Consider the following 22,710-nt stretch of genomic DNA (forward strand, 5'->3'; position numbering starts at 1 on the left):
GCAAAGGAAAATCCGTAGTCGTTGTCGTTGTCGTAATCGAGCTCCACGGCGTGCAATGATAAACTTTCGACACATTTTTCATTTATTTTCAGCACCTTTGATTGATATATTGAACACTTGGCGTCCAACTTAAGCAACCGTCTTTGGCTCAAATGGCTGCGCTGCGCAGCGCAGCTGTTTATACGACGGAAGCTCGCCCCAGCTGGCGACCATTGTGCGAGCATTTCCGCCGGATGTCAAGAGGTGGGCGAGCTGAGGCATGGCACCCGATGGTGTTCCTCAATGTCAACTGCTGGCACAAAGGTGACGACTCTGCTCGAGATCCGGCTTACAGTTCAAATAAAACTCTGAATTTTATGTATAGCCAGAGGAATGCCAACTTGGGAAGCAAAGAGAATTTAGCACTCCAGATCGTAGAGAAACAAATGCTGCGCATAAAGCAAACCTCTAAACAGAATATAAATCTGGTCAGAAACTTCCGCATATAACAAGCTATAAATAAGCAAATATCATTAAACTAAGGCAACTAACTATTCGTGCTCCCTGTTGCTGGTGCTGCAGCTGGTCTCTGCTCCAATCCCATAACAAGTATAAAATGCTTGCCATTCAAGGCAATTGCCCAACTAGTAACAAAACACACACAGCACAGCACAGCACAACACAGCACAACAAACAACAACAGCAATTGCTACCGGTAACAGGCAAAAAGGAAATAAGACAGTCAACTAAACAAAGCGAAAAGATGTGCCAGGACATGGCCAGGGCAAGGCGAAGCCAGGACAGGACGATGTCGATGCGAAGGGGCAACTTTTCATAAACATTATTAACAATTATTGTTGTTAGCAGAAGTTGCCTGAATGGCTGGATGGTGTTGCTTGTCGCGTGCAGCCAACAAAGTCCTTTTGGGCTAACACACAGACACGCACGCACACAGACTACACAGCTGTGGAGTAGGCGAAGTTATAAGCACGGCAAAAGTTGATAAGAATGAGCCATAGACGTCGTCAGGCAGCTACTTTCAGCTGCGAGTTCTTAACACGGCTGCTTTGTGCATTTTTTATAAACTAACGCGACGCAGACGTAGATGACTCCTCAGTTTGTTACAAGATGGTATACCTGCACTTTATATTAAAATGGGGAGTATTTATTAAATAGAGAATTTGCAAATTACCTATTTATCTATATAGAAATACAGATACAGATACAGATACAGATACAGATACAGATACAGATACAGATACAGATACAGAAACAGATACAGATACAGATACAGATACAGATACAGATACAGATACAGATACAGATACAGATACAGATACAGATACAGATACAGATACAGATACAGATACAGATACAGATACAGATACAGATACAGATACAGATACAGATACAGATACAGATACAGATACAGATACAGATACAGATACAGATACAGATACAGATACAGATACAGATACAGATACAGATACAGATACAGATACAGATACAGATACAGATACAGATACAGATACAGATACAGATACAGATACAGATACAGATACAGATACAGATACAGATAACAGATACAGATACAGATACAGATACAGATACAGATACAGATACAGATACAGATACAGATACAGATACAGATACAGATACAGATACAGATACAGATACAGATACAGATACAGATACAGATACAGATACAGATACAGATACAGATACAGATACAGATACAGATACAGATACAGATACAGATACAGATACAGATACAGATACAGATACAGATACAGATACAGATACAGATACAGATACAGATACAGATACAGATACAGATACAGATACAGATACAGATACAGATACAGATACAGATACAGATACAGATACAGATACAGATACAGATACAGATACAGATACAGATACAGATACAGATACAGATACAGATACAGATACAGATACAGATACAGATACAGATACAGATACAGATACAGATACAGATACAGATACAGATACAGATACAGATACAGATACAGATACAGATACAGATACAGATACAGATACAGATACAGATACAGATACAGATACAGATACAGATACAGATACAGATACAGATACAGATACAGATACAGATACAGATACAGATACAGATACAGATACAGATACAGAACTACTGATTCAGTGAACGAATATACTCGCTTCACTTCTCGAACGAGTAGCAGGAAGCGGCGACTGCAGACAAGGCTACAGCTTTTATTTTTGTTGCTGGCATTCGCTTGCTGCACATACTTCAAATAGTCTTATAGAAGCTGCTGCCGACGCCATTGTAAAGTTCATAAAGTTGCGACGAAAAACGCCCACAGGTTGGCCACGTTCAGCGGAGGCTTTTGTAGCCATTGCTCATACGCCACGTTGGACGCAGCAGAATGAGCAATATATAGAGATAGATATAGATGGAGCGAAACTTGGCTAGTGGATTTTTTTCTCTCTTTTTTTTTTTCATCACTTTTTCTTGTGGCGACTGGCGAGGGCAAGCTGGAAAGTATTGCGGGAAAGTTTAATTGAGAAAGTTGAGGAATTTCAATTAACTGCGGATATTTGTTATTTTTATTTCGGCAGCGCCTGTGCTGCTCCACCCTCGTCTAGGTATTTCGTGTGTTGAGTCATGTGTGCTATTGGCTGGCAAGACTTCTCTCCGTTTATTACGTCTAGCCCCGCGCTTAATATGCCATTAAGCAGCAGCCGCAGTAGATTAGCTGGCAGCGCTTAATTCATTTAAAGAAGCGGAGTGCAGCAATTAAACAGATTCGTAGACAGGACAGCAGCCCGACTGCAAGCGACTGTGATTATAGTTTACATATAAATATTTAATAATATTTAGCCGAGCGGACTCAGCGAAATGAAATACAAATTGCTCTTCTGTCCGAGTCTGAAGCTAATCACATCAGCTACAGCTAAGTGAGACTACAGAATGGCAGAATTGTTTGGTTTATCTGTAAGCTGTTAAGGTGGCCGTTGCTATGGTCTGTGGCAGCCACCATTCAATCAATCAATTGTAAATCACGCTGCACACCTGCTCCTCTGCGCCAGGTAATGTTGACAAGTCATGTAAGTCCCGTGTTGTTTAATTATTGGGCTCGTGTCTGTTGGCTTACCAATAAAGCGTTAACCGCTAACGAGTTAAGTGCTTTTGAGTGCTCGCTGAGCCTTGACCGCAGCCGCGGAGCAGTAAGTCGCAGCACAGAGGCAGTGGCAGATAGAGAGAAAGAGAGAGACGGATGGAGATAGACGGAGACAGAGAGAGCGCTGACGTTTCCTTGATGAGTTGTTGACCAAAGTCATTACATGAATGGCTGAGGATGTGGGCTGATGAATGCTTACTTCCTTTGACCTCAATCAAAATTGACTTCACTTTAGTAAAATCATGTATATAAGTATATGTACGTATATATGTAGATTTTGCTGAATTATATAGGTTATTTTGCCATTTGTTTTGCCACATATTTATTAATATTTTCTGTAGTCGCCTTGTAGTTTCAATTCAAATTGACTTCACTTTAGTAAAATCATGTATATAAGTATATGTACGTATATATGTAGATTTTGCTGAATTATATAGGTTATTTTGCCATTTGTTTTGCCACATATTTATTAATATTTTCTGTAGTCGCCTTGTAGTTTCAAAAATCCACTGAATCGAGAGAAAGAATCCAGTTAATATTTTTTGATATGAATTCAACTCTTATATTATTATCATAATATTATTCCTAGAAAGCTCATTAGAGTTACTGATTGGGTCGTATCCTGCCCTTAGTCGATCAGGACTATATACAATCTATGAAGATATCCATTATATTTGTAATTTCCACTTTCAATGGTCTTAGTGCAGCAAAATGGTGCGTTATCCTTAAAGCTTTAGGTAGACTAAATAAGCTAGTTGCCTACTGTCAACCACGTGACTGCTTGAAGCCGCAAATCCCAGCTCCAAGTCGCGTGGATGAAATGGGGAAGGAGAGAGAGAGAGAGAGAGAGAGCCAAAGAGATAGAAGCAATGTAGATACTGCTAACATGCAATCACGCTGACAGACTCTTTTAAGTAAAAAATGCACAGGTAAGGAAGAGAAAATAATCCCTGCACAGGCAGTGCAACTTTTAAGCAGCAGACACACACTCACACACACAGGCACACATAGACATAAACACACACAGAGACATATAGTATTACTTGATCCGTGCTACTTAAGAAAAACTAAGTGAAGCATATAAGTAGAAACTAATTTTCAAGCTGATGTAGCAGCAGTGAAAAAGACGCTGCAACGACAATAACAGTAAAATGTTGTGGAGCGTCGACAGAGGAGGGAGAGAGAGAGAGAGAGGGGCAGTGGCTGAGAGGGGAGAGCGGAGCAGACTGCACAACCATCAACAGCTGTCTCTTTGTACCATTGTCAGTCTCAGCTTGTGTGTGTGTATTAGTGTGTGTACGCATCTTTATTTCGCTGTTTCGTATGTGTGTGTGTATTTGACGTCAGCTGCGCTTAATTTCAGCGCATTGCTGTTGAGTGCGTAATGCAGAGGTAATAAGAAAACGCATTGCATACCTTTCAGATACCCTATGGCACCTGGAAGCTAGCGGCATTTTGATTTCAATTGATAAGCATAATACGATGTACTTAATAATAGTTGTGTTTGATTGTTGAGTTAATCATTTCAGTCAAAAGTTAGTACAGCTGGCTAATTCAATAAAAATTATGGAAATCTGCACAGGGTATCTGATAGTCAGTCACGCTCTGCGCCCTCTGTTTGTGGTCTTAGGGTAACAAAGTCAACAGACAAACGGGAAGAGGCACTGGCTGACTGGCTGACTAGCTCTGATGAGTGTGGCAATGCCTTAAGTGCACCTCGCCAATGCTACACGAAAAGTTGCCTAAAACAATTGAAAATTATCTCACGTACGTGCGAAATTGCAAACGTATTGTGGGCGTGGCTGTGACGATATAGCCACCCAGCCAGCCATCTCGACTCTCCCTGGCTCTCCACAATAAATGGAAGCTTATAAGTCAAGTGAAAAGACGAACAAACAGAAGCTGGCTCCAGGCACTGAAGGACTTCGGGACAATTTCGGGACTGGATCGAGTCACGCCGTCAAGCACCCAGTGAAAGAAGAAGAAGAAATAAAACTAGAGCTAGAAGTAGTAACTGATTGCAAAATGCTTTATTGTGAGAGAGTGGGTGTGGCACATTCGAGATTTTAAGAGCAATTTTATAGGGTGCCGAAGGCTTGATTGAGCAGCGAAAAGAAAGTGGAAGAGACGGAAATAATAAATGAGATAAAAAGCCCGAATACCTTTATTAAATACCGATAATTATATATAAAATAATGGCTGCTCGATACGTTACGTTATATACATATCTGTATTATTTTTTTAGTTAAGAGCCTGATACCAGTCCAGCAAAATAGACAGCTCAGCGTCCTTGGTTAGTAAATCCTCGTCAGTAAATCCTCGAAATGAGCAATCCCAGAATAAGGTACAAACTTTAGGCACCTGAAGCTTCACTGCCATTTTCACGAACTTCAACCGTATCCTTCTGAATTATTTTGATCACAAGTATCTGACAGTCCGTGATTGAGGTAAAATCCGCAAAGTGCTTGAATATTTGGGAGACTCCTAAACTTAAAACAGCTTCGTTGAATTTCATTTGATCATTTCTACCAGATTGCGTGACGGATAGCTACTCTAGTAGAAGGCATTACATGTCGTGTTATTCAGCTATACTATCAGGACACACGACACGACACGAATTGAACACGGTTTAGATGAAATACTCTGACCCATTCAATCGCTTTTATTGCTTATCCATACCATAGCAAATGCTTGTCTTGGCCTTGAAACTCTTATCTTCATATGGGCATTACGTTAATTAGTTATGGTCAGTGTTCTGTGTCCAAGTCATTAGTTGCATTACTAACCGTCACGGCTTTGTTTATATAGGATAAGTTCCGGATGATATGGCTCTTAATTTGATATACAGGACCACTGCAGTTTCTATTCTAAATATCTCTGACAAAAGTTTCCTATACATTAGTGCAGCGTTTATTCTCAAAAATGTAATTCAAAACTGTATTTTATTTTGGAAAAGAAATATTTTATACATTCTTTATAATTTTGCAACACGTCCAGCAAAATATGCATTTGTATTGTCTTCGATTAAAAATATAAATGGGTAGTTTATCAAAAAGTTCTCGTATATAACAGATATGATGGTAGAAACAGGAACCATGTTTATTAACCATGTTTTAATTAACTTATCACCAAAAGATTTTGATACAAACCTTGGGCAGCTGAGGCTTCAGTGCCATTTTCACGAACCTCGTTTGTGGCCTTCTGAAAGATTTCGCTCACTCTTAGCGGAGTTTGAGAAATGGAGGAGAAATTAGCACTATTCTGGAATATATCGACGATGCCTACACTTTTAAAAATATTAGTGAAACTCGTTTGGAAGTCTGAACCAACTGAGGTGCGCAGATAAACTGAGAAATATTTGTTACCTAGACAGATTCAGTGAACTTGAGTTTGCCTGGCAGTCACTGGCTGCCTGGGTGAAGGAAATGCATTATCCACTTGAAAGTCAAGCTGAAAGGACTTGTGAATTGTGAGTTGGTTGTTGGGTGTGAATCAAGGCTACTTAAGCTGTTAGATGCGAAGCTGAAATGCGAACAGAGAGTGTGTCGCAGCTGTGGCGTCTGGAGTTCGTGTTTATTCACCCTAAAATCGAGCTAATTTTCGACACCTTTTGGGCCGTTGAGCGGCAATGGATGGAGATGCATTGCATGCGAACTATAGATACAACAAATCTAAACACAATCGCACTTTAACTCTAATGGGCGAACTTTAAGTGGACCAAAGTTTTACCTGAGCATGGGCATCGTATGTAATTCGAGTCATCAAGATAACACCCACACACTCACACACACACTGAATGCTGATAAAAATCCCCGCAGAGACACAAGTTTGTGGCGAAAGCTCGGAGGTGGGTGTGGCCGGATGATAAGAATTCGAAGGGAGAGTGTATATATGTATGTGTGTGTGTGAGTATCGGCAATCACTTTGGCAGTCACGTGCAGCTGCTTAGCATCTTTCCCCATCCATAGTATCGCAGTGGCCCGCGTCACTTGCTCCATTAACAATAGACGCCGATGCGATATCAGGCGGCATCGGATTTTGAGCTCGCAATCTCAGTGATTGACATGCGGGTTGCAGACACTCGAAGCACTCGAACCATTCGAGTCAGCGGACGTGTTGGCCGCCAGACAAACACCAATAAAAGGGGTTTATTGTTTGGGCTTTAAGATTTAGTCTCTTCATATACTAATAGAGGCTCTAATTTCCTTACGATTCTGCACTGGTTGCATTGGGCTATGCTACAATAGAGCTGTTAGAATCAGCGATAGACTAGCTATAAGTCAATGTTTGCTGGATTTTGTTCGATGTCGATATATAATATAGCTGAAGCAACATAAATTATTCAGAAATTTATTTCTGCACATAAAATAAATCGTTATTTTTTTGTTTCAACAAACTTTTTGGTACGTATATATAAAACTTTCAGCAAAGTTCCTCAAAGGAAATGAAAAAATGAAATGAAACAATGTGCACTGTTTTTAATTTCTGTCATTATTTATATTACTTACAGATTTATAAACAATTATTTGAATCGTCCAATTCCATCAACTCGCAGCGAATATTTAGCACATCAGGTAATTTCGGAAATTCGTCAAAGGCCATAAATCTCTATTTATTTATTTTATTTATTAGACATTAGAGATAATTTTTGTCTTCATTTGATACACATTATTCGATTTGTGAATTGGATGAATATGTTAAAAGGTTAAGTGTTAATACCCAGAATTCATTCCAAATGTGGAATATGTACCAGGACCACTGCAGTTTCTATTCTAAATATCTTTGACAAAAGTTTCCTATGTATTAGTGCAGCGTTCATTCTCAAAAATGTAATTCAAAATGTATGTTATTTTGGAATATAAATATTTTATACATCTTTATAATATTACAACACGTCCAGCAAAATATGCATTTATATTGTCTTTGATTAAAAATATAAATGGGTGGTTTATCAGAAAGTCCGTGTATATAACAGGTACGCTGGGTATATTAATAGGAAGCATTATTGTGCCTGAAACAATTAACTTATCACCAAAAGATTTTGATTCATAAATGTAGGGATACAAACCTTGGGCAGCTGAAGCTTCAGTACCATTTTCACGAACCTCAATTGTGGCCTTCTGAAAGATTTCGCTCACCAATATGGGAGTTGGAGAAATGGAGGAGAAATTAGCACTATTCTGGAATATATCGACGATGCCTAGACTTTTAAAAATATTAGTGAAACTCGTTTGGAAGTCCAAATTAAATTTCGGAAATTCAACGTGGAATGGACCGCTTTCTGTTGGTGATATGTCTTTGAGGGATACCTTATGCAATTTATTTTGCATTTCCTCGAAACGATTCCTAATTCTAGGCAGTAGAATAAGCATGGATATCTTCGAGTTCATATAGGGTATCTCTAAAGCATCTGCATCTAATTTTTCTACATATTTGTAATTATAATAACCATCATTTTCCATTGTATCCACTAATACTTCTCTCGACGGCGTATAAAATGGTTTTTTATTCGTGAGATTCGGGTTAAATGGATCTCTCCAAAATCCTTTAAAGTAAATGGCGCTGATGAGCAATAGTTGTGTGTCGACATTTACGTTTGAGAGAAAACTCTTAATTTTGTCATTGGTTTTTTCAGCCACCCAGCGGTTGATATTGTGAACAGTTTCTGGATTTTCAAAATCTACTGATTGAGCTTCGGAATTAAAAATCTGACGTAAAGCTGCTTGATAGTCATCCCTTATCTTTATACTATCTGCAGCGAAGAGGCTATTCGCCGTGTATAGCTTTACACTTTCAGATTCGTCACTGTTGTTAAGCGGGATAAACTGATCGACTTCGTTCTCTGCAGTGTTTTCAAATAGCAGAATACCGAGTTCTGCTTGAGTGTGGCCGGCTGCTCCTAGGAATAGTTGAAAGAGGCCGTCGATCAACAACTTGGGCGACACAACAATATTTGGCTCTGGCGTCCATTCCAAGGTTCTTCCAAGTAATTTCATGGCAATGTCGTTCGCAAAGGTCCATTGAACAACACACGATAGGCACAGGAGCACAAACACTGGGGAACAGGACAGCTTCGTCATTTTGAAGGGACTGATCTGAACTGATTTGACGCTTATACCAGTTGGTCTTTTATAGGTCTTGTAGCGATAATTCATTTGGGACGGACAATTAATCGACTAAAAGGCATTAGATATCGTGAGGTTTCCAGCACAGATGCGAGCTGTGATTATATAATATCCGATTAAAAATGAGCGATACTAATTACATTAATTATCGTTACGTTAAATGCAACATGAGCATGTTTTAGTGCAAATAGTCCGACCCGTTCAGTTCCATTTATTAGATATGGTCATCGTTATGTAAGTTGTATGAAGACATTTACAAAAGAAAGGCAGTGTGTATAATGGTTTTGTGAAGAAGTATGTAACAGGCAGAAGGAATCATCGCAGACCCCACAAAGTATGTATATATATTTCTGATCAGCACGACGTGCTGAATCGATATAGCCCTGTCCGTCTGTCCGTCTGTCCGTCCGTGCGTCCTTCCATATGGGTGCGTCGATCTCAGAAGTTATAAGATAATTTTGCCGGCCTACTCGTGTGTACCATATGCAGTACGAGCTTATCATATTTTTTTTCGATAATAATCGAAAAATTGATTTTATTTTGTCTGCCTAATTTGAACACTTTTAGACCTAGAGACTTCAGATTTACTGTGTATATATAGTTGATCGATACGATTTTGTTATTTACGGGCTTTGGGTACCACGCCCCTTTTACAAAAGAAACTATTCAACATTTAAATTCTCATAATATTGCCCAAGCGCTGTCGCTGCTAACTGCGCAGTTAGCAGAGCGCGTGCTTATACGAACGTGTGGATGCATGTGTATGTATGTGTGCATAAAAAAAAAGTGCAGAATGAGTAGAATATTAGCTTAGAGGGTCTCCTAGTCGAGTAGTCTCGACTGGAGCCCTCTTACCTGATTTTTTCAAATATAACTAATTGGTTTATGGCTAACTAATTAACTGACGACGATCTCAAGTGAAGCATAATGAAGACTCAACTGATTTATATTCTTGTACGGCTATTTAGTCTTAGGACAAGTTTTTGTTATTAGTAGTTCTATTAGTGCTTTAGTAGTTATGAAAACCTGAATTTTTATATATATTTCTTTATTTTATTTATTTATTTTTTTTGAATTGAAATTTCTCTTGTTATATTTTATTTTTGACTTTATAGTATCGATGTTTTTGCAGCTCCACTGCTATAGCTAAGCTGCAGCTATATTGTGAATTCAAAACTTACATAAAAAACTGAAGCACAATAGTCATATATCATATTATTATGATAGCAGAAACACTTGACTGGTCTGACTGGCCTGTCTGTTAGTCTGTCTGCTTGGGTCTGGCAAAATAAATATAGTTTTGCCTGCAGAAATATTGTATTTCAATTGAGAATTGAGCAGCCAGTGCAACGAGCAAAATCTGAGACGTAATCAAATCATATGAAAAAGCTAAATCGAAGATGAATTCAAAATCGACGGCGAGACAAAGTCGGCGTTCGAGTAGACGTTGGCGTTGAGGTTGACGTTGACGTCGACTTTGACGACGATTTGCAGTTTGGGAAAGCTATAAAAAAGTCTTTGCATACTTTTGGGGCTGGCGGATTTGCGCAACTAATGCGCCTGTTGTTGTTTGTGGCTTGTCAATGGTTATTGATTGTCTGGTGTCATGTGTGCCAGCAGAAGGGCCACAGACGATTGAAAGCAGGAGGCCGAGGAGGAGTAGAGGCAACGTCTAAGCTGGCATGTAAAGCAAGACGGAAGCTTTTAAGATATTTTGTTCCCCTTCCGCAGTCAATGGCATTTGAAATGTGAGCTGAGATCCTGTTGTGTCTGTGTGTGTATGTGTGTGTGTGACTGTTAGCATTTATATTACAACAAAAAAGGTTTCCATATCATTTTTTTCCTGTTTCGAACTCTCTAAAATCTGCACATGAAAAGCAAACGCATTTGCAAATATTCAAACATGAAATCGGCTTGGCAAATCCTCAAGAGCTAAGCAGCGTATCACAAACGGCTCAGCTCCATTTAAAGTGAGACTGGGTGAGAGGAAAGCGATGAGTGAAATACAGACAGACAGAGAGAGAGAGAGACTGAGAGGGAGGGAAAGAGAGAGAGAGTGGTGCACAGTTGGCTGACAGTTGGACATGCGGGAGCGTGAAAACTTTAACAAAAACTTTGTCATAACTTGCTGAATTAAATTTGTAAAAGTCGAGCATTGAGCGTGCAGCGATAGAAGCTTCCCTTATCCCCTCCACCCCCCTCCGCACGCTAACGAACTTTGGCAAATGGGCATTGCTTAGTTTTGGGCGTCGATTGCGATATGACAGCGCAGTTGGTTGCACTTTTCTAGACTGCCGGCTTCTGGCTGCTGGCTGTTGCCTGGTTGGCAATTGCTACCCAAAACGTTAACTATCGACGCTTTCACTCGCACTGCTTTTGTCTGGCTGAAAGTTTTTAGAACAATATTGCATAGCTGTTGGGCTGACATGGCAAAAGAAAAAAAGTGCAGAGCTGAGTGCAAGAATGTCGTCCCGTTAGCCGAAAATAATGATCACATATGCTGCCGACATGGAAACTTTGCGAGCCACTCACACACACACATACACCCACACACACAAACTCACACATATTATATGCTGTGAATCCACTTTTGTAACTTGAAGGCTTACCTTGTGATCTAATTTACTGCTTGCTTACAGCTTTAATAATTACAGTTATTGTTGGTTGAATTGGATATTTTGTTGGCTTGAGATGTTACTTAGCTATGCCATCAATAGAATGCCATTATATATTCATATACTGCAAAGGATTTGATTTATTTATATATTGGAAGTTAGAGTTTATGCAAAAAGTCGAATTGTTTAATTTATTTCATTTATATATTTGTAAGTATGTATAAGATAGAAATAGATAGAATTACGAAGTGTTTATTATTATAATAGGAAGTGTATCTTATAAATCAGCTCGAGTTGTCAAATGCGACTCTTGAAATTGGGAATGTCTAAGATTTGAGATCTTATTTATTTATTTAATATAATTAATATTGAAATGTGAATGATTGTACACATATTAACTTTTATTTCTTATACATTTTTTTATGCCTTAGATGAATCCATGGCGTCATGATTAGAGAGAATGTCTGCACACATGAGATATGCTATGAAATGTGTGTGAAGGGGAGTAAGGAGCGGGTGTAGGAGAGAGTGAATACCGGCTGGGCGTGACTCTTCGCATTACGCTCAGTTATCAGTGGTATCCTCAGGTTTAACACACGTTGATGTGCTACTTTGAATGATCACTCCTGTCGGGCTTATGGGGACCAATTACCGTTTCGAAATCCACAATAAAGTCAAGGCTTAGTTGAACAGTTGACATGTCCCAGGGCTGCACAGTTGCAGTGATTGATTTGGACAGTCCAGCCAAAAAGTTTCGGTCTGCAAGTTTTGGCTTGTTAAGCGAGTTAGTTAGCTTCTTCATATTCGGCATGGCAATTCCGCAACAATATTCAACTGAGTGCTCAAAAGTGTCTTCGAGTATGCGTTGATTTGCAGTCGTTGGCCACAAAAAGCACATGCCAGCCGAGTTTTAATCGTAATCCCAATCCCAATCCCAATCCCAATGCCAATGGCGATGGCAATGCGCGCTTCGTTTGCTTTGCAGCCGTTTTGCATGAATATGCATGAGCAGTTACAAGCCATCAAAACAAACCACCACAAACCACTTGCACACTTGCTGTCGAGGGTAAAGAGACAAAAGCGAAATGAAGAGAAAGGCAACTAGCTCTAGCTATAGTTGGAGTTGCTTTAAGAGCTGAAAGATGCGCTGTGTTCTCTGGGCGTTGCCATACGATATTTAACCGCGTGACTAACGAGTCTATCGTTGATGGCGACCAGACTCGAGACTCGAGACTCCACACTCCACTCCACTTCAGTTCCCCACACGCCACATCACAACATGTGAACAGCACAGCAAACTAAACCGATGCCAATGGCAGCCAGCATGGCGTATACTTGACGTCTGACGTCCGCTGTCCGTTGTCCGTTGTCCCGCTCGACTTTGCTGCTGCTGTTTGACGTGTTGAGTTTAATTGGAACACTCGACGACGTTGCTTGATGGCCATGTTGCTGGTGATGTTACCATTTTGCTGTGGCTCGGCGCTTCAATCGTGCTGTTGCATTAATTAATGCAGTGGCAAAAAAAATCAAAAAATAAAATAAAAAAAACACATGCACACTATACTTATATAAATATATAAATTTTTTTTTTTTTTTTTTTCGGCAGCACAGCAGCCTTCCTCTGTCGCATCTCTGGCCAACATCATTAAAGCTGTTGCGTTTGCTCAAATCAAGGCGTTGATTGCTGCCTTTTGGGGTGGACCTTCACGTATATATGTGTGAAATGAGCTTTAGATGTGCTAGAAAATAATTCATAAATTTTAACGAGCGAGATAGAAGCCTTTATGGTGAGAGTTTGAAGCTATCACGAATTACTTGTTTCCCCTCCCTCAAACCCCTTCAAATCTATAATGGAGCGTAAAGAGAATGTTGAATGCAAATACAAAATATACTTGTCATAGAAATGCTTTGTTGTTGTGGGAAGCTCTCGCAAGTGTCAGCAAATGTCTCTCTCTCTCTCTCTCTCTCTCCCTCTCTCTCGCTTTGTCTATCTTCTGTCTGTCTCAATTTTTACTTTTATAGAGTCATGGGCTGTTGTCGTTGTTGTTGTTGTTGTTGTTGTGTATTATGTTGCATTTGCAATGCAAATGCTTTTGTGCTTTTTTCCTGCTGTCGTTGCCAACACGACAACGACAACAACAACAATAGTAACGAGGACATGCTGCCGCTGTTGTTGTTACTTTTGAATAGCTCTTTATTGCCTTACTGCGGATGCCATAGTGCGTGCATGTGTGCGCCTTGCATTTCCTTTCAGCTGTTTATACTTCTAATAACAATTTTACATCATTTTATGCATCGATGCACAGGCACAGTCCCTTACTTACACACACACACACATATGCTATAAGAGGACTATAGCACTGAATCACGAGATGCAAGCATAATTGAAATGTGCTTTACTTCAATGTCATTTCAATTGAATGAACATGAACAATTTAGCATGAACAAATTTTATTTTAATATTTATTTTTAAATTATTATTATTATTTTTTTTAATATTTTAGTATTTCTAAAAACAGTTCTCTTAAGCTCAAACTGAATTTTTGATTAGATTCGCTCTTCTATGATCAAGATTTCCAGCTAATATTGCTATATAAGACATCCTGTTGGATAATCGCGAAATCAATTGAAGCGAACCACAGAAATAAAACAATTCAACCATTTTTCGACTAGATTTCATTTGTTAGTGCCAGATCACATTATCAGGAACTGCACCTCCCCCAAATAGTCCGGTTATGTTATTTAATATTAATGTTAATAGCATAGCCATTTTGGCTCTCAGTGCTTGGCTCTCCGGTTAGCACTTATTATTTTACTGACTTTACTTTGGCTTTGTGCACACAGCAATCTTTCTTTCAAAGTGAATCAAAAGAGAAATAACTAAGAGATGTGTATATTTATTTATTTTTTATTTCAACTTATCAACGCTAACGCAACTATTTTCTTACATATCCAATGCGTCCAGCTAAAAAAATATTGAAATCATCCTTGACAAGATATATAAATGGTTGAAGTACATGAGCGGTTGGCAGACCTTTAAACTTTATGTTTGCAGCTGAAATATTCAAGGAAATCAGATAAAGTATATTTCATCGAAAAATAAAAATATAGAGACATACCTCTGTTCGATGCGGCTTCGGTATGCGTCCCATTCATCATAAACTTTGTTTTCTGTATGAGATCATGAAGAAGTATTTTTTGTTTCCTATTTGAAGTTTTAAATAGTCGAGTGATTCCCAAATATTCAAATATGTTTTTGTAGTTCTGGGTAGTTTGTATGCTAAAGTGCGGCAATACCAGTTCGAATAGTTTTGCTCTGACTGGTGCAAGTCGCGCCATCGTAATTTCATGTAAATTGGTTTCAATAGTTTCAATATCACTGTTGTCTCTTGGCATCAGGATCACAAGTTTCATATTGCTTTTCGTAAAAGGTATGGCTATGAGGTCTGCATTGATCTCTTTTAAAAAAGAGAATCTCAAGAAAGCTCTGCTGATCGTTGCGTTTACTGTAAAATTCGATTCAAGTCCATCGAGTAATTCTGTATTAAATGTTGCATTTATGGTACTTGGACTTGGTAATGATAGAACTCCATTATAGTACAAGGCACTGAAAAGCATAAGCTTTGCGCCAAAGGGAGTTCTACTTATTATATGTTTTATACGGTTGTCGGTATTGTTTGCCACCCACTCATTGATAACCTTAGCAGCAGCAGTAGGTCTCCTAAAGTCGACTGTTTTATAGTCAGTAGAAAGTAGATCCATAATCATGCTGGTATACTCATCAGTTAATTCAATATCCTCGGACCCAAATAGACCTGTGGTCATAGTTAATGTACCTGCTAGACTTTTAGCAATACGAGCTTTATTCTTCTCAAAGGCGTCGAGTACCTGAACCTTTGTCTTGCCTTCAACTTTTAGAAATTTTGAGATTTCACGTCGTGTCTGGCCACTAGCTCCCAAATATATTGGATAAATACTTTCGATCAGCAATTGAGGCGACATAACAAAATTGAGCTGTTTGGTCCTTTGAAAAACTGTTCCAATCACCGTCGTGGCTAAGTTGGCCAGGGTTAATTGAAGGAAACTTATTAGTAGGAGCACAAACAGGGGATACTGACAGAGCTTCGCCATTCTAGATAAACTGTTCTGGACGTTACATCCGAGGGTCTTATATGGGTTCTGGGAAGATAATTCATTAGACTCGCATTACTCCGTTATACGTAATGCCATTTATGATTAGCTGCGGTTAGATAAAAGGAAATTACTGTAAATGTTTTGATGCAATAAAATCGACGAACAGACAGGGCGGGGCATACCAAAGTAATTCTTATACAAGGCAGTCCAGTTTTTTGAGACTTTTTAAAATTGAAACAAATAAGAATGCACTTGACTTCGAGATCCCTTGAAGCCCTTGAAGAATTGATAATCCAATATATTCCAATTATTTTCATAAACAATAAATAGACTGTTGACTGCGCTTGGGATGCAGTCTGTTGGTAGGTGTTGAAAACGGAAATGATTGACAAACATAATACTATAACCATTTATTAATTTATTTATTTTTATAAATATCCAACGCGTCCAGCCAAAAAAATATGGTAATCATCTTTGACTAAAAATATAAATGGATGTTTTACATAAACGCATGGCATCCTTCCATTTCCTCTCCAGCCCACTGAAAAAGTAAAACAAATCTGATAAAGGGTATTATTTTAAAATGGAAAGGGAGAAGAAGAAATACAAACTTCTGCCAGATGCGGCTTCAGAATGCGCTGCTTTGTTAGTAAATTCAGTTGTCTGTGTGACATCTTCCAGATATAGGCCTTTGTTATGTCCAGCCATTGGCTTGAGACTAGCAGAAGATTCAAGCATTCCACCGATATTAAAATATCTAAAAATATTTCTGTATCTCTGAGTAGTTTTAATGGAGAAGTGTGGCAATATTAATTCTAATAGTACGGTAGATCCCCTTGGTGGTTTCAGAGCCGCCATCTTGACTTTATGCAGGTTTTCTTCAATTGATTGAAGATCATTCGGAACTAGTGGCATTAGGATCAAGAGGTGCAGGTTGGTTTTGGTATAAGGTATGGCTATGATATTTGAATTAATTGCTCTTATGTAATAGTATGGTAAGTAAGCTCTAGAGATCGTCGCATTTACCGTATGTTTGTAGTCATCTCCATCGAATAAATTTGAAAAAAATGTGTATTTTATGTCTCTCAAATATGGCAACCATAGAGTTCCTCTAAAGTACAAGGCACCGAAGATCATGAGCTGTGCGCTTGGGGGAATTCTAGTAATCAATTTGGTTATGTGGTTTTTGGTATTGTTTGCCACCCACTCATTGATAGTCTTAGCCGCAAGAGAAGGTTTCGTAAAATCGACTGTTTGATAATCTGTATTAAGTAGATCAATTATCATATGTTTATACTCATCATCTAATGGAACCTTATCAGATGTAAATACACCCATGGCCTTTTTCATATATCCAGCGATAGTAATTCTATTTCTTTCAAAATCCGATACTACTTGTACCTTTGTTTTGCCACCAAGTTGTAGAAATTGCGTGATTTCACGTAGTGTCTCGCCACTAGCTCCCAAATACATTGGATAAATACTTTCGATCAACAATTGAGGCGACATAACAAAATTGAGCGGTTTTGTCCGTCGTAAAACTGTTGAAACTACCGTCGTGGCTAAGTTGGCCAGGGTCAATTGAAGAAAACTTATTAGTAGGAGCACAAACAGGGGATACCGACAGAGCTTCGCCATTCTAGATAAACTGTTCTGGACATTAATCCGACAGTCTTATATGAGTTCTGGAACGATAAACCATTGGTCTCGCATTATTCCGTTTAATGCTATGTTTTTTAGCTGTAATTATGATTAGCTGCAATTATATAAGGTAAATTTAATACCCTACACCCATTAAAACTGAGAAATCAGTGTGGGTTGGTATTGATTGGTTTTGTATGCTGCAAACAAACAGGGGCCTGACATACCCCCTAAAGCCTATATATATCGTGCTCTTCTTGTTTAAGCAGGCCAAACTGAAAAAATAAAACAATTCAAGCATTTTTTAACTAGATCAAGAATTTAGTTATTATTTTATAAGCCCAATGCGTCCAGCCAAATAAATATCAAAATTGTCTTTGACTAAAAATATGAATGGATGAAGTAAACTGATGCGTGCCAAACCATTGCTTCCGTATAGGCTTGCTGGAATAGAGCAATAGAGCAATTCAGATAAATAATATTCCTTTAAAGAAGAATGTGAAAGTGACACCAACCTCTGCCTGATGCGCCTTGAGAATGCGATTTGAACTGTTTAAATTCAGTTTTTTGTATGATGTCTTGCAGAAATATTTTACTTCGATGTAAAGTGCTTAAATTAGCATTAGGTATATATTCAAACACACTCTTGTAGTTCTGGGTAGATTTTACGGTAAAGTTTGGTATTATCAATTCAAATGTCTTTCTTTTCTTTGGTGAAAGTCGCGATACATTTACTTTATGAAGATTATTTTCAATAGTTTGAATATCATTCTTCTTTTTCGGTATCAAGAACACAAGTTTCACGTTGCTCTTGGTATAAGGTACAGATACGATGTCTGCATTTATTTCTTTTACGAAATCGTATTGTAAGCGAATTTTAGTCAACGTCGCGCTTACATTGAAGCGAAATTCCCTTCCTTCGATTAAAGTTGAATAAAATGTTTCAGTTATTTTTTTCGGATTTGGTAATGATAGATTTCCGTTAAAGTACAAAGCACTGAAAAGCATAAGCTTTGCGCCTAAGGGAGTTTTACCTATCATATGTGTTATACGGTTGTCCGTATTGTTCGCCATCCACTCATTGATGGTCTTAGCAGCAGCAGTAGGTTTCTTAAAGTCGACCGTTTGATAGTCAGTATTAAGTATACCAATAAGTATGTTTGTATACTCATCAGGGATTTTTTTTTTTTTGGACCCAAATAAAGCTGTTGCCATAGTTACTGTTCCTTTTAGAGATTGAGCAATGCGCTTTTTGTCACTCTCAAACTCCGTCAGCACTCGGAGCTTTGTTTCGTCTTCAATTTTTAAAAATTTAGAGATTTCACGTAGAGTATCGCCACTAGCTCCCACATAGATTGGATAAAGACTTTCGATCAGCAATCGGGGCGACATAACAAAATTGAGCTTTTTAGACTTTTTGAAAGCGGATGCAATTATCGTCGTGGCTGTGTCGGCCAGGGTCAATTGAAGAAAACTTGATAGTAGGAGCACAAACATCGGATACCGACAGAGCTTCGCCATTTTAGACAAACTGTTCTAGACCTTACATCCGAGGGTCTTATATGGGTTCTGGAAAGATAATTCATTAGACTCGCATTATTCCGCTAAATGATATGCCATTTAGTTGTTGTTTAATTCCTGTGGTATCTGTATCTGTATCTGTATCTGTATCTGTATCTGTATCTGTATCTGTATCTGTATCTGTATCTGTATCTGTATCTGTATCTGTATCTTGTATCTGTATCTGTATCTGTATCTGTATCTGTATCTTGTATCTGTATCTGTATCTGTATCTGTAGCTGTATCGTATCTGTATCTGTAGCTGTATCTGTATCTGTATCTGTATCTGTATCTGTATCTGTATCTGTATCTGTATCTGTATCTGTATCTGTATCTGTATCTGTATCTGTATCTGTATCTGTATCTGTATCTGTATCTGTATCTGTATCTGTATCTGTATCTGTATCTTATCTGTATCTGTATCTGTATCTGTATCTGTATCTGTATCTGTATCTGTATCTGTATCTGTATCTGTATCTGTATCTGTATCTGTATCTGTATCTGTATCTGTATCTGTATCTGTATCTGTATCTGTATCTGTATCTGTATCTGTATCTGTATCTGTATCTGTATCTGTATCTGTATCTGTATCTGTATCTGTATCTGTATCTGTATCTGTATCTGTATCTGTAAGACTTTAAAGTACTCTTCCAGGGTATTCAAGCGCATGGTGCATCTATTTATTGCTTGAGGGCGTTGCATTGTCGCCATGTTTTCGCTGGGCTTGTGTTCCTTTTTATGGCAAAGTAACTGAATGACAAGCACACAGAACGCACCACAACGCAGCGCAATGCAAACAAACAACAGCTCTGAAATAGCTGATGGAGTAGTTGCTAGTTGCAAGTGTTTGTTGTTCTTTCAGTTGCCATTGCCGTTGCATTCCATTAACATTACAAATGTATTCATTGTTCGCAACTGCAGAGCAGCAGCAGCAGCAGCAGCAGCAGCAACAACAACAACAAAAACTACAACAATGACGCTATTTTACGCCGCATTATGCGAAAATGTGGCAAGTGATAGAAGGGATAATGCCTGCTCTATGCTGGCACACGCTCACGCAACAGCGACAATAGCAACAACTGCAACAAGAACAACAATCAAGCGACGCAACAACAGTATGTTTTTTTCCGTTCTTCTTATGCGCAAGTGGCTTTATTATTTGTTTTTGCATACATCGCTAATATGCCAGCAGTGTGTGTGTGAGTGTGTGATGCTATATCGACGCTGACAGTCTGTCGAGACGGAAGAGAACATGCAATGCCTAGACACAAATTTCATACTCTAACAAGGCTGCTCTATATATGTATGTATATATGTAAGTATATAGTGAGTGAGTGAGATAGAGAGCGAGAAAGAGAGAAAAATGGACAGAGGAAGAAACAGATAAAGAAAGACAGATAGTAACGAAGGAAGGAGGAAAGAGAGGGAAAGTATATGTTGCCTACGTATTATCATTATGGATATAGACTATTTCAAACAGACATACACTAGCAGAGTTACTCCATCAAAGTGTGAAAGAGAGAGAGAGAAAGCGCGAGAGACAGTCTCACAGACATAGTTTCACCCCCGCCTTATAGCAGCCCACTTACTCCGCCATTAGCCCGCCCGCATTGTCACATTGACAGTGCTCAATTGGCTGGACCCATAAGAGGATAGGGTATTAATAGCAGCAACGAGGGCAAAATCACAGCATGTCAAATTGTTTTCCTATTATTGTTGCCATTGTTGTCGCTGTCATCGTGTGTGTGTGTGTGTGTGTGTGTGTGGGTGTGTAGATGTGTGTGTTGGATGTTGTTGATAAAGCTGATGTTCTTGTTGGGCTTATCGTTATTTAAATTAGCATTACAATGCATTCATACAAACAGCTACAGGCACACGCATGTCTGCCATATTGTTTTGGAAGGCGAATTGCAATTGGGTGTGTGTATGTTCTGTGTGTGTGTGTTAGAGCGATGGTTTTTTCATTTCTCTTAAAGGCCAACAACAAAATAGGTTACGCGCTTTTCAGCTTCTGTCACCCCTTTTTGTGTGTTATTGTGGCAGCATTTATTAAATTTTTAATGAAACAAGAGTTGCGACACTGGCGATTGACAAGCCAGCGACTTAACTGACTCTGTGAAACGTACACATGGCGTATGTGTGATTTACTTCTATTTGCTCTCCTCTGCCCGCCTTTATTTAGACTGTTTACTATGCATGCACGTTCACAACACTCTTTTAAAATTTAAATGAGTTGAAAATATGATGAAAAGTTCAGCATAAATGTGTCAGTAGGGCTACTTCGAAAAGTTAAGCATGTTGAAGTTAATTGCGAATCAGATTGATATGATATAACTATATAGACTTAAATTTTTCAACATTTTCAGCTAATGTCATTTCAGCTAATGTCATTGATAATGTCATTGGAGCACACTCAGAATCTGCTCATGTGCCGCAATCCAGCTCAGAATAGAGAAAGAGAGAGCTAAGCCGGCTCAGGTTTTAGTCAATACAAAGTGTTAAACAATGTATGTGCTGTGTGTGTGTGTGACTTGAACTATTGGAAGCTAAATTTCAGATAAATTTCATAGAAATAGCTAAAGTATAAAATAGTAAATAGTATAAACAGAGTGCAGATAGATTTGGAAACGAGATAGGGAAAAGGAAAGAAAAACAAAATGAATGAAAATAAAGACATTTCATACATCATTGGGAAATGCTAGAAATGTATAAATTTTACACAACGCTGGCGGAGAGATGTGCCTGAACGACAATGCAAGATGAATAGGGTCTTCAGCATTAGCCGCGTTTTTCATTGAGAACATTTTTTAGTTTGGCTAAGAGAAGCGATACGCTTGAATGGGAAGCAAAAATCTACTTTGATGTTATGCAATCGTGCGAGGCTGAGGTGAATGGATGGCATCAGCACGGAAGGTAGAAAGGAGACTGAGAGATAGAGAGAGACCCTGTTAGTGTTTTGGCCATGGCTTCTACCTGGCTCGCTGTGCAGACAGGTGTGCGAAATAACTGGCAAATATTTTACAGCTGTCGCTTTTTTTTGCATGTAATTTAGCATTTATTTGTTTGCTTTTTTGCCAAATCACAAGAGCGCGCAGAGCTGGGAGAGAGCGTGTTTCGACAGTTCGAGTCATTGCTCAGGCTTCATGGCCGCCTTGTACAATTATTAGTTGACTTTGACATTTGAAGAATGATTGCATCAATTATGTTGCCTCACATGGCGTGTTGCCTTATCAACAGGCTACCTAGTACACACTGTTATGTAAGATCAACATCTATTTATATAGAAAATATAATAGGCTAGCATTTTGCAGTCCCGTCCAACTGACTGCTAAATACTCGCTCAACCTCTGAAAAGTAGCAAAGCTCAGCGCAAAATGAATGAGAAAATTCAGTCAACTGTGATTCACTAGCCAAATTTGTGCATCTTTATATAACTCTATAAACCCAAAATGTATTTAGCTTACAGCTGCGGTGACT

At 38.7% G+C, this 22,710-nt stretch overlaps 4 protein-coding genes and 2 long non-coding RNA genes across 7 annotated transcripts; 1 reads left to right on the plus strand and 5 right to left on the minus strand.

Annotated features, from left to right (window-relative positions):
* The first annotated feature begins 5,298 nt into the window (after positions 1-5,298).
* LOC149269316 (uncharacterized) lies at positions 5,299-7,496 on the plus strand. Its single transcript, XR_016269684.1, has 2 exons — positions 5,299-6,082; positions 6,294-7,496. It is a non-coding gene; the product is annotated as an uncharacterized LOC149269316 (long non-coding RNA).
* Positions 5,300-6,680, minus strand: LOC149269317 (uncharacterized). The gene is made up of 2 exons (XR_016269683.1): positions 5,711-6,680; positions 5,300-5,642 (listed from the first exon to the last, which is right to left on the minus strand). It is a non-coding gene; the product is annotated as an uncharacterized LOC149269317 (long non-coding RNA).
* A 269-nt stretch (positions 7,497-7,765) lies between the features above and the next one.
* LOC108614136 (serine protease inhibitor 42Dd) lies at positions 7,766-9,328 on the minus strand. Its single transcript, XM_018008085.2, has 2 exons — positions 8,227-9,328; positions 7,766-8,169 (listed from the first exon to the last, which is right to left on the minus strand). The coding sequence occupies exons 1-2, from the start codon at positions 9,311-9,313 to the stop codon at positions 8,036-8,038; spliced, it is 1,221 nt and encodes a 406-aa protein (XP_017863574.2). The 5' UTR covers positions 9,314-9,328; the 3' UTR covers positions 7,766-8,035.
* Positions 9,329-14,779: 5,451 nt separating this feature from the next.
* Positions 14,780-16,034, minus strand: LOC149269318 (antichymotrypsin-2-like). Its single transcript, XM_089466771.1, has 2 exons — positions 15,018-16,034; positions 14,780-14,953 (listed from the first exon to the last, which is right to left on the minus strand). Exons 1-2 carry the CDS (start codon positions 16,027-16,029, stop codon positions 14,835-14,837), a joined length of 1,131 nt encoding a protein of 376 aa, XP_089322897.1. The 5' UTR covers positions 16,030-16,034; the 3' UTR covers positions 14,780-14,834.
* Positions 16,035-16,440: 406 nt separating this feature from the next.
* On the minus strand, positions 16,441-17,700 carry LOC149269319 (antichymotrypsin-2-like). Of its 2 annotated transcripts, none has more exons than XM_089466769.1 (2): positions 16,644-17,700; positions 16,441-16,573 (listed from the first exon to the last, which is right to left on the minus strand). In XM_089466769.1, exons 1-2 carry the CDS (start codon positions 17,668-17,670, stop codon positions 16,461-16,463), a joined length of 1,140 nt encoding a protein of 379 aa, XP_089322895.1. In that variant the 5' UTR covers positions 17,671-17,700; the 3' UTR covers positions 16,441-16,460. The 2 variants fall into 2 exon arrangements, with proteins under 2 accessions (XP_089322895.1, XP_089322896.1); XM_089466770.1 differs by having other exon boundaries at positions 16,441-16,592.
* A 258-nt stretch (positions 17,701-17,958) lies between these two features.
* On the minus strand, positions 17,959-19,227 carry LOC149269320 (antichymotrypsin-2-like). The gene is made up of 2 exons (XM_089466774.1): positions 18,189-19,227; positions 17,959-18,117 (listed from the first exon to the last, which is right to left on the minus strand). The coding sequence occupies exons 1-2, from the start codon at positions 19,192-19,194 to the stop codon at positions 18,002-18,004; spliced, it is 1,122 nt and encodes a 373-aa protein (XP_089322900.1). The 5' UTR covers positions 19,195-19,227; the 3' UTR covers positions 17,959-18,001.
* Between the last annotated feature and the right edge of the window lie 3,483 nt (positions 19,228-22,710).

This window comes from Drosophila arizonae, chromosome 4, assembly GCF_054131065.1.
Source record: "Drosophila arizonae isolate 15081-1271.41 chromosome 4, UAZ_ARI_1.0, whole genome shotgun sequence".
Lineage (NCBI taxonomy): Eukaryota > Metazoa > Arthropoda > Insecta > Diptera > Drosophilidae > Drosophila > Drosophila arizonae.

Coding starts and splice junctions, on each gene's coding strand:
- LOC108614136 (XM_018008085.2), bottom strand. CDS start 9,313: ATGAATTATCGCTACAAGACCTATAAAAGACCAACTGGTATAAGCGTC. Junction 8,170..8,226: donor TGAAGCTTCAGCTGCCCAAG/GTTTGTATCCCT, acceptor TAATTGTTTCAG/GCACAATAATGCTTCCTATT.
- LOC149269318 (XM_089466771.1), bottom strand. CDS start 16,029: ATGGCGAAGCTCTGTCAGTATCCCCTGTTTGTGCTCCTACTAATAAGT. Junction 14,954..15,017: donor CGAAGCCGCATCGAACAGAG/GTATGTCTCTAT, acceptor TGAATATTTCAG/CTGCAAACATAAAGTTTAAA.
- LOC149269319 (XM_089466769.1), bottom strand. CDS start 17,670: ATGGCGAAGCTCTGTCGGTATCCCCTGTTTGTGCTCCTACTAATAAGT. Junction 16,574..16,643: donor TGAAGCCGCATCTGGCAGAA/GTTTGTATTTCT, acceptor TTACTTTTTCAG/TGGGCTGGAGAGGAAATGGA.
- LOC149269320 (XM_089466774.1), bottom strand. CDS start 19,194: ATGGCGAAGCTCTGTCGGTATCCGATGTTTGTGCTCCTACTATCAAGT. Junction 18,118..18,188: donor TCAAGGCGCATCAGGCAGAG/GTTGGTGTCACT, acceptor GCTCTATTCCAG/CAAGCCTATACGGAAGCAAT.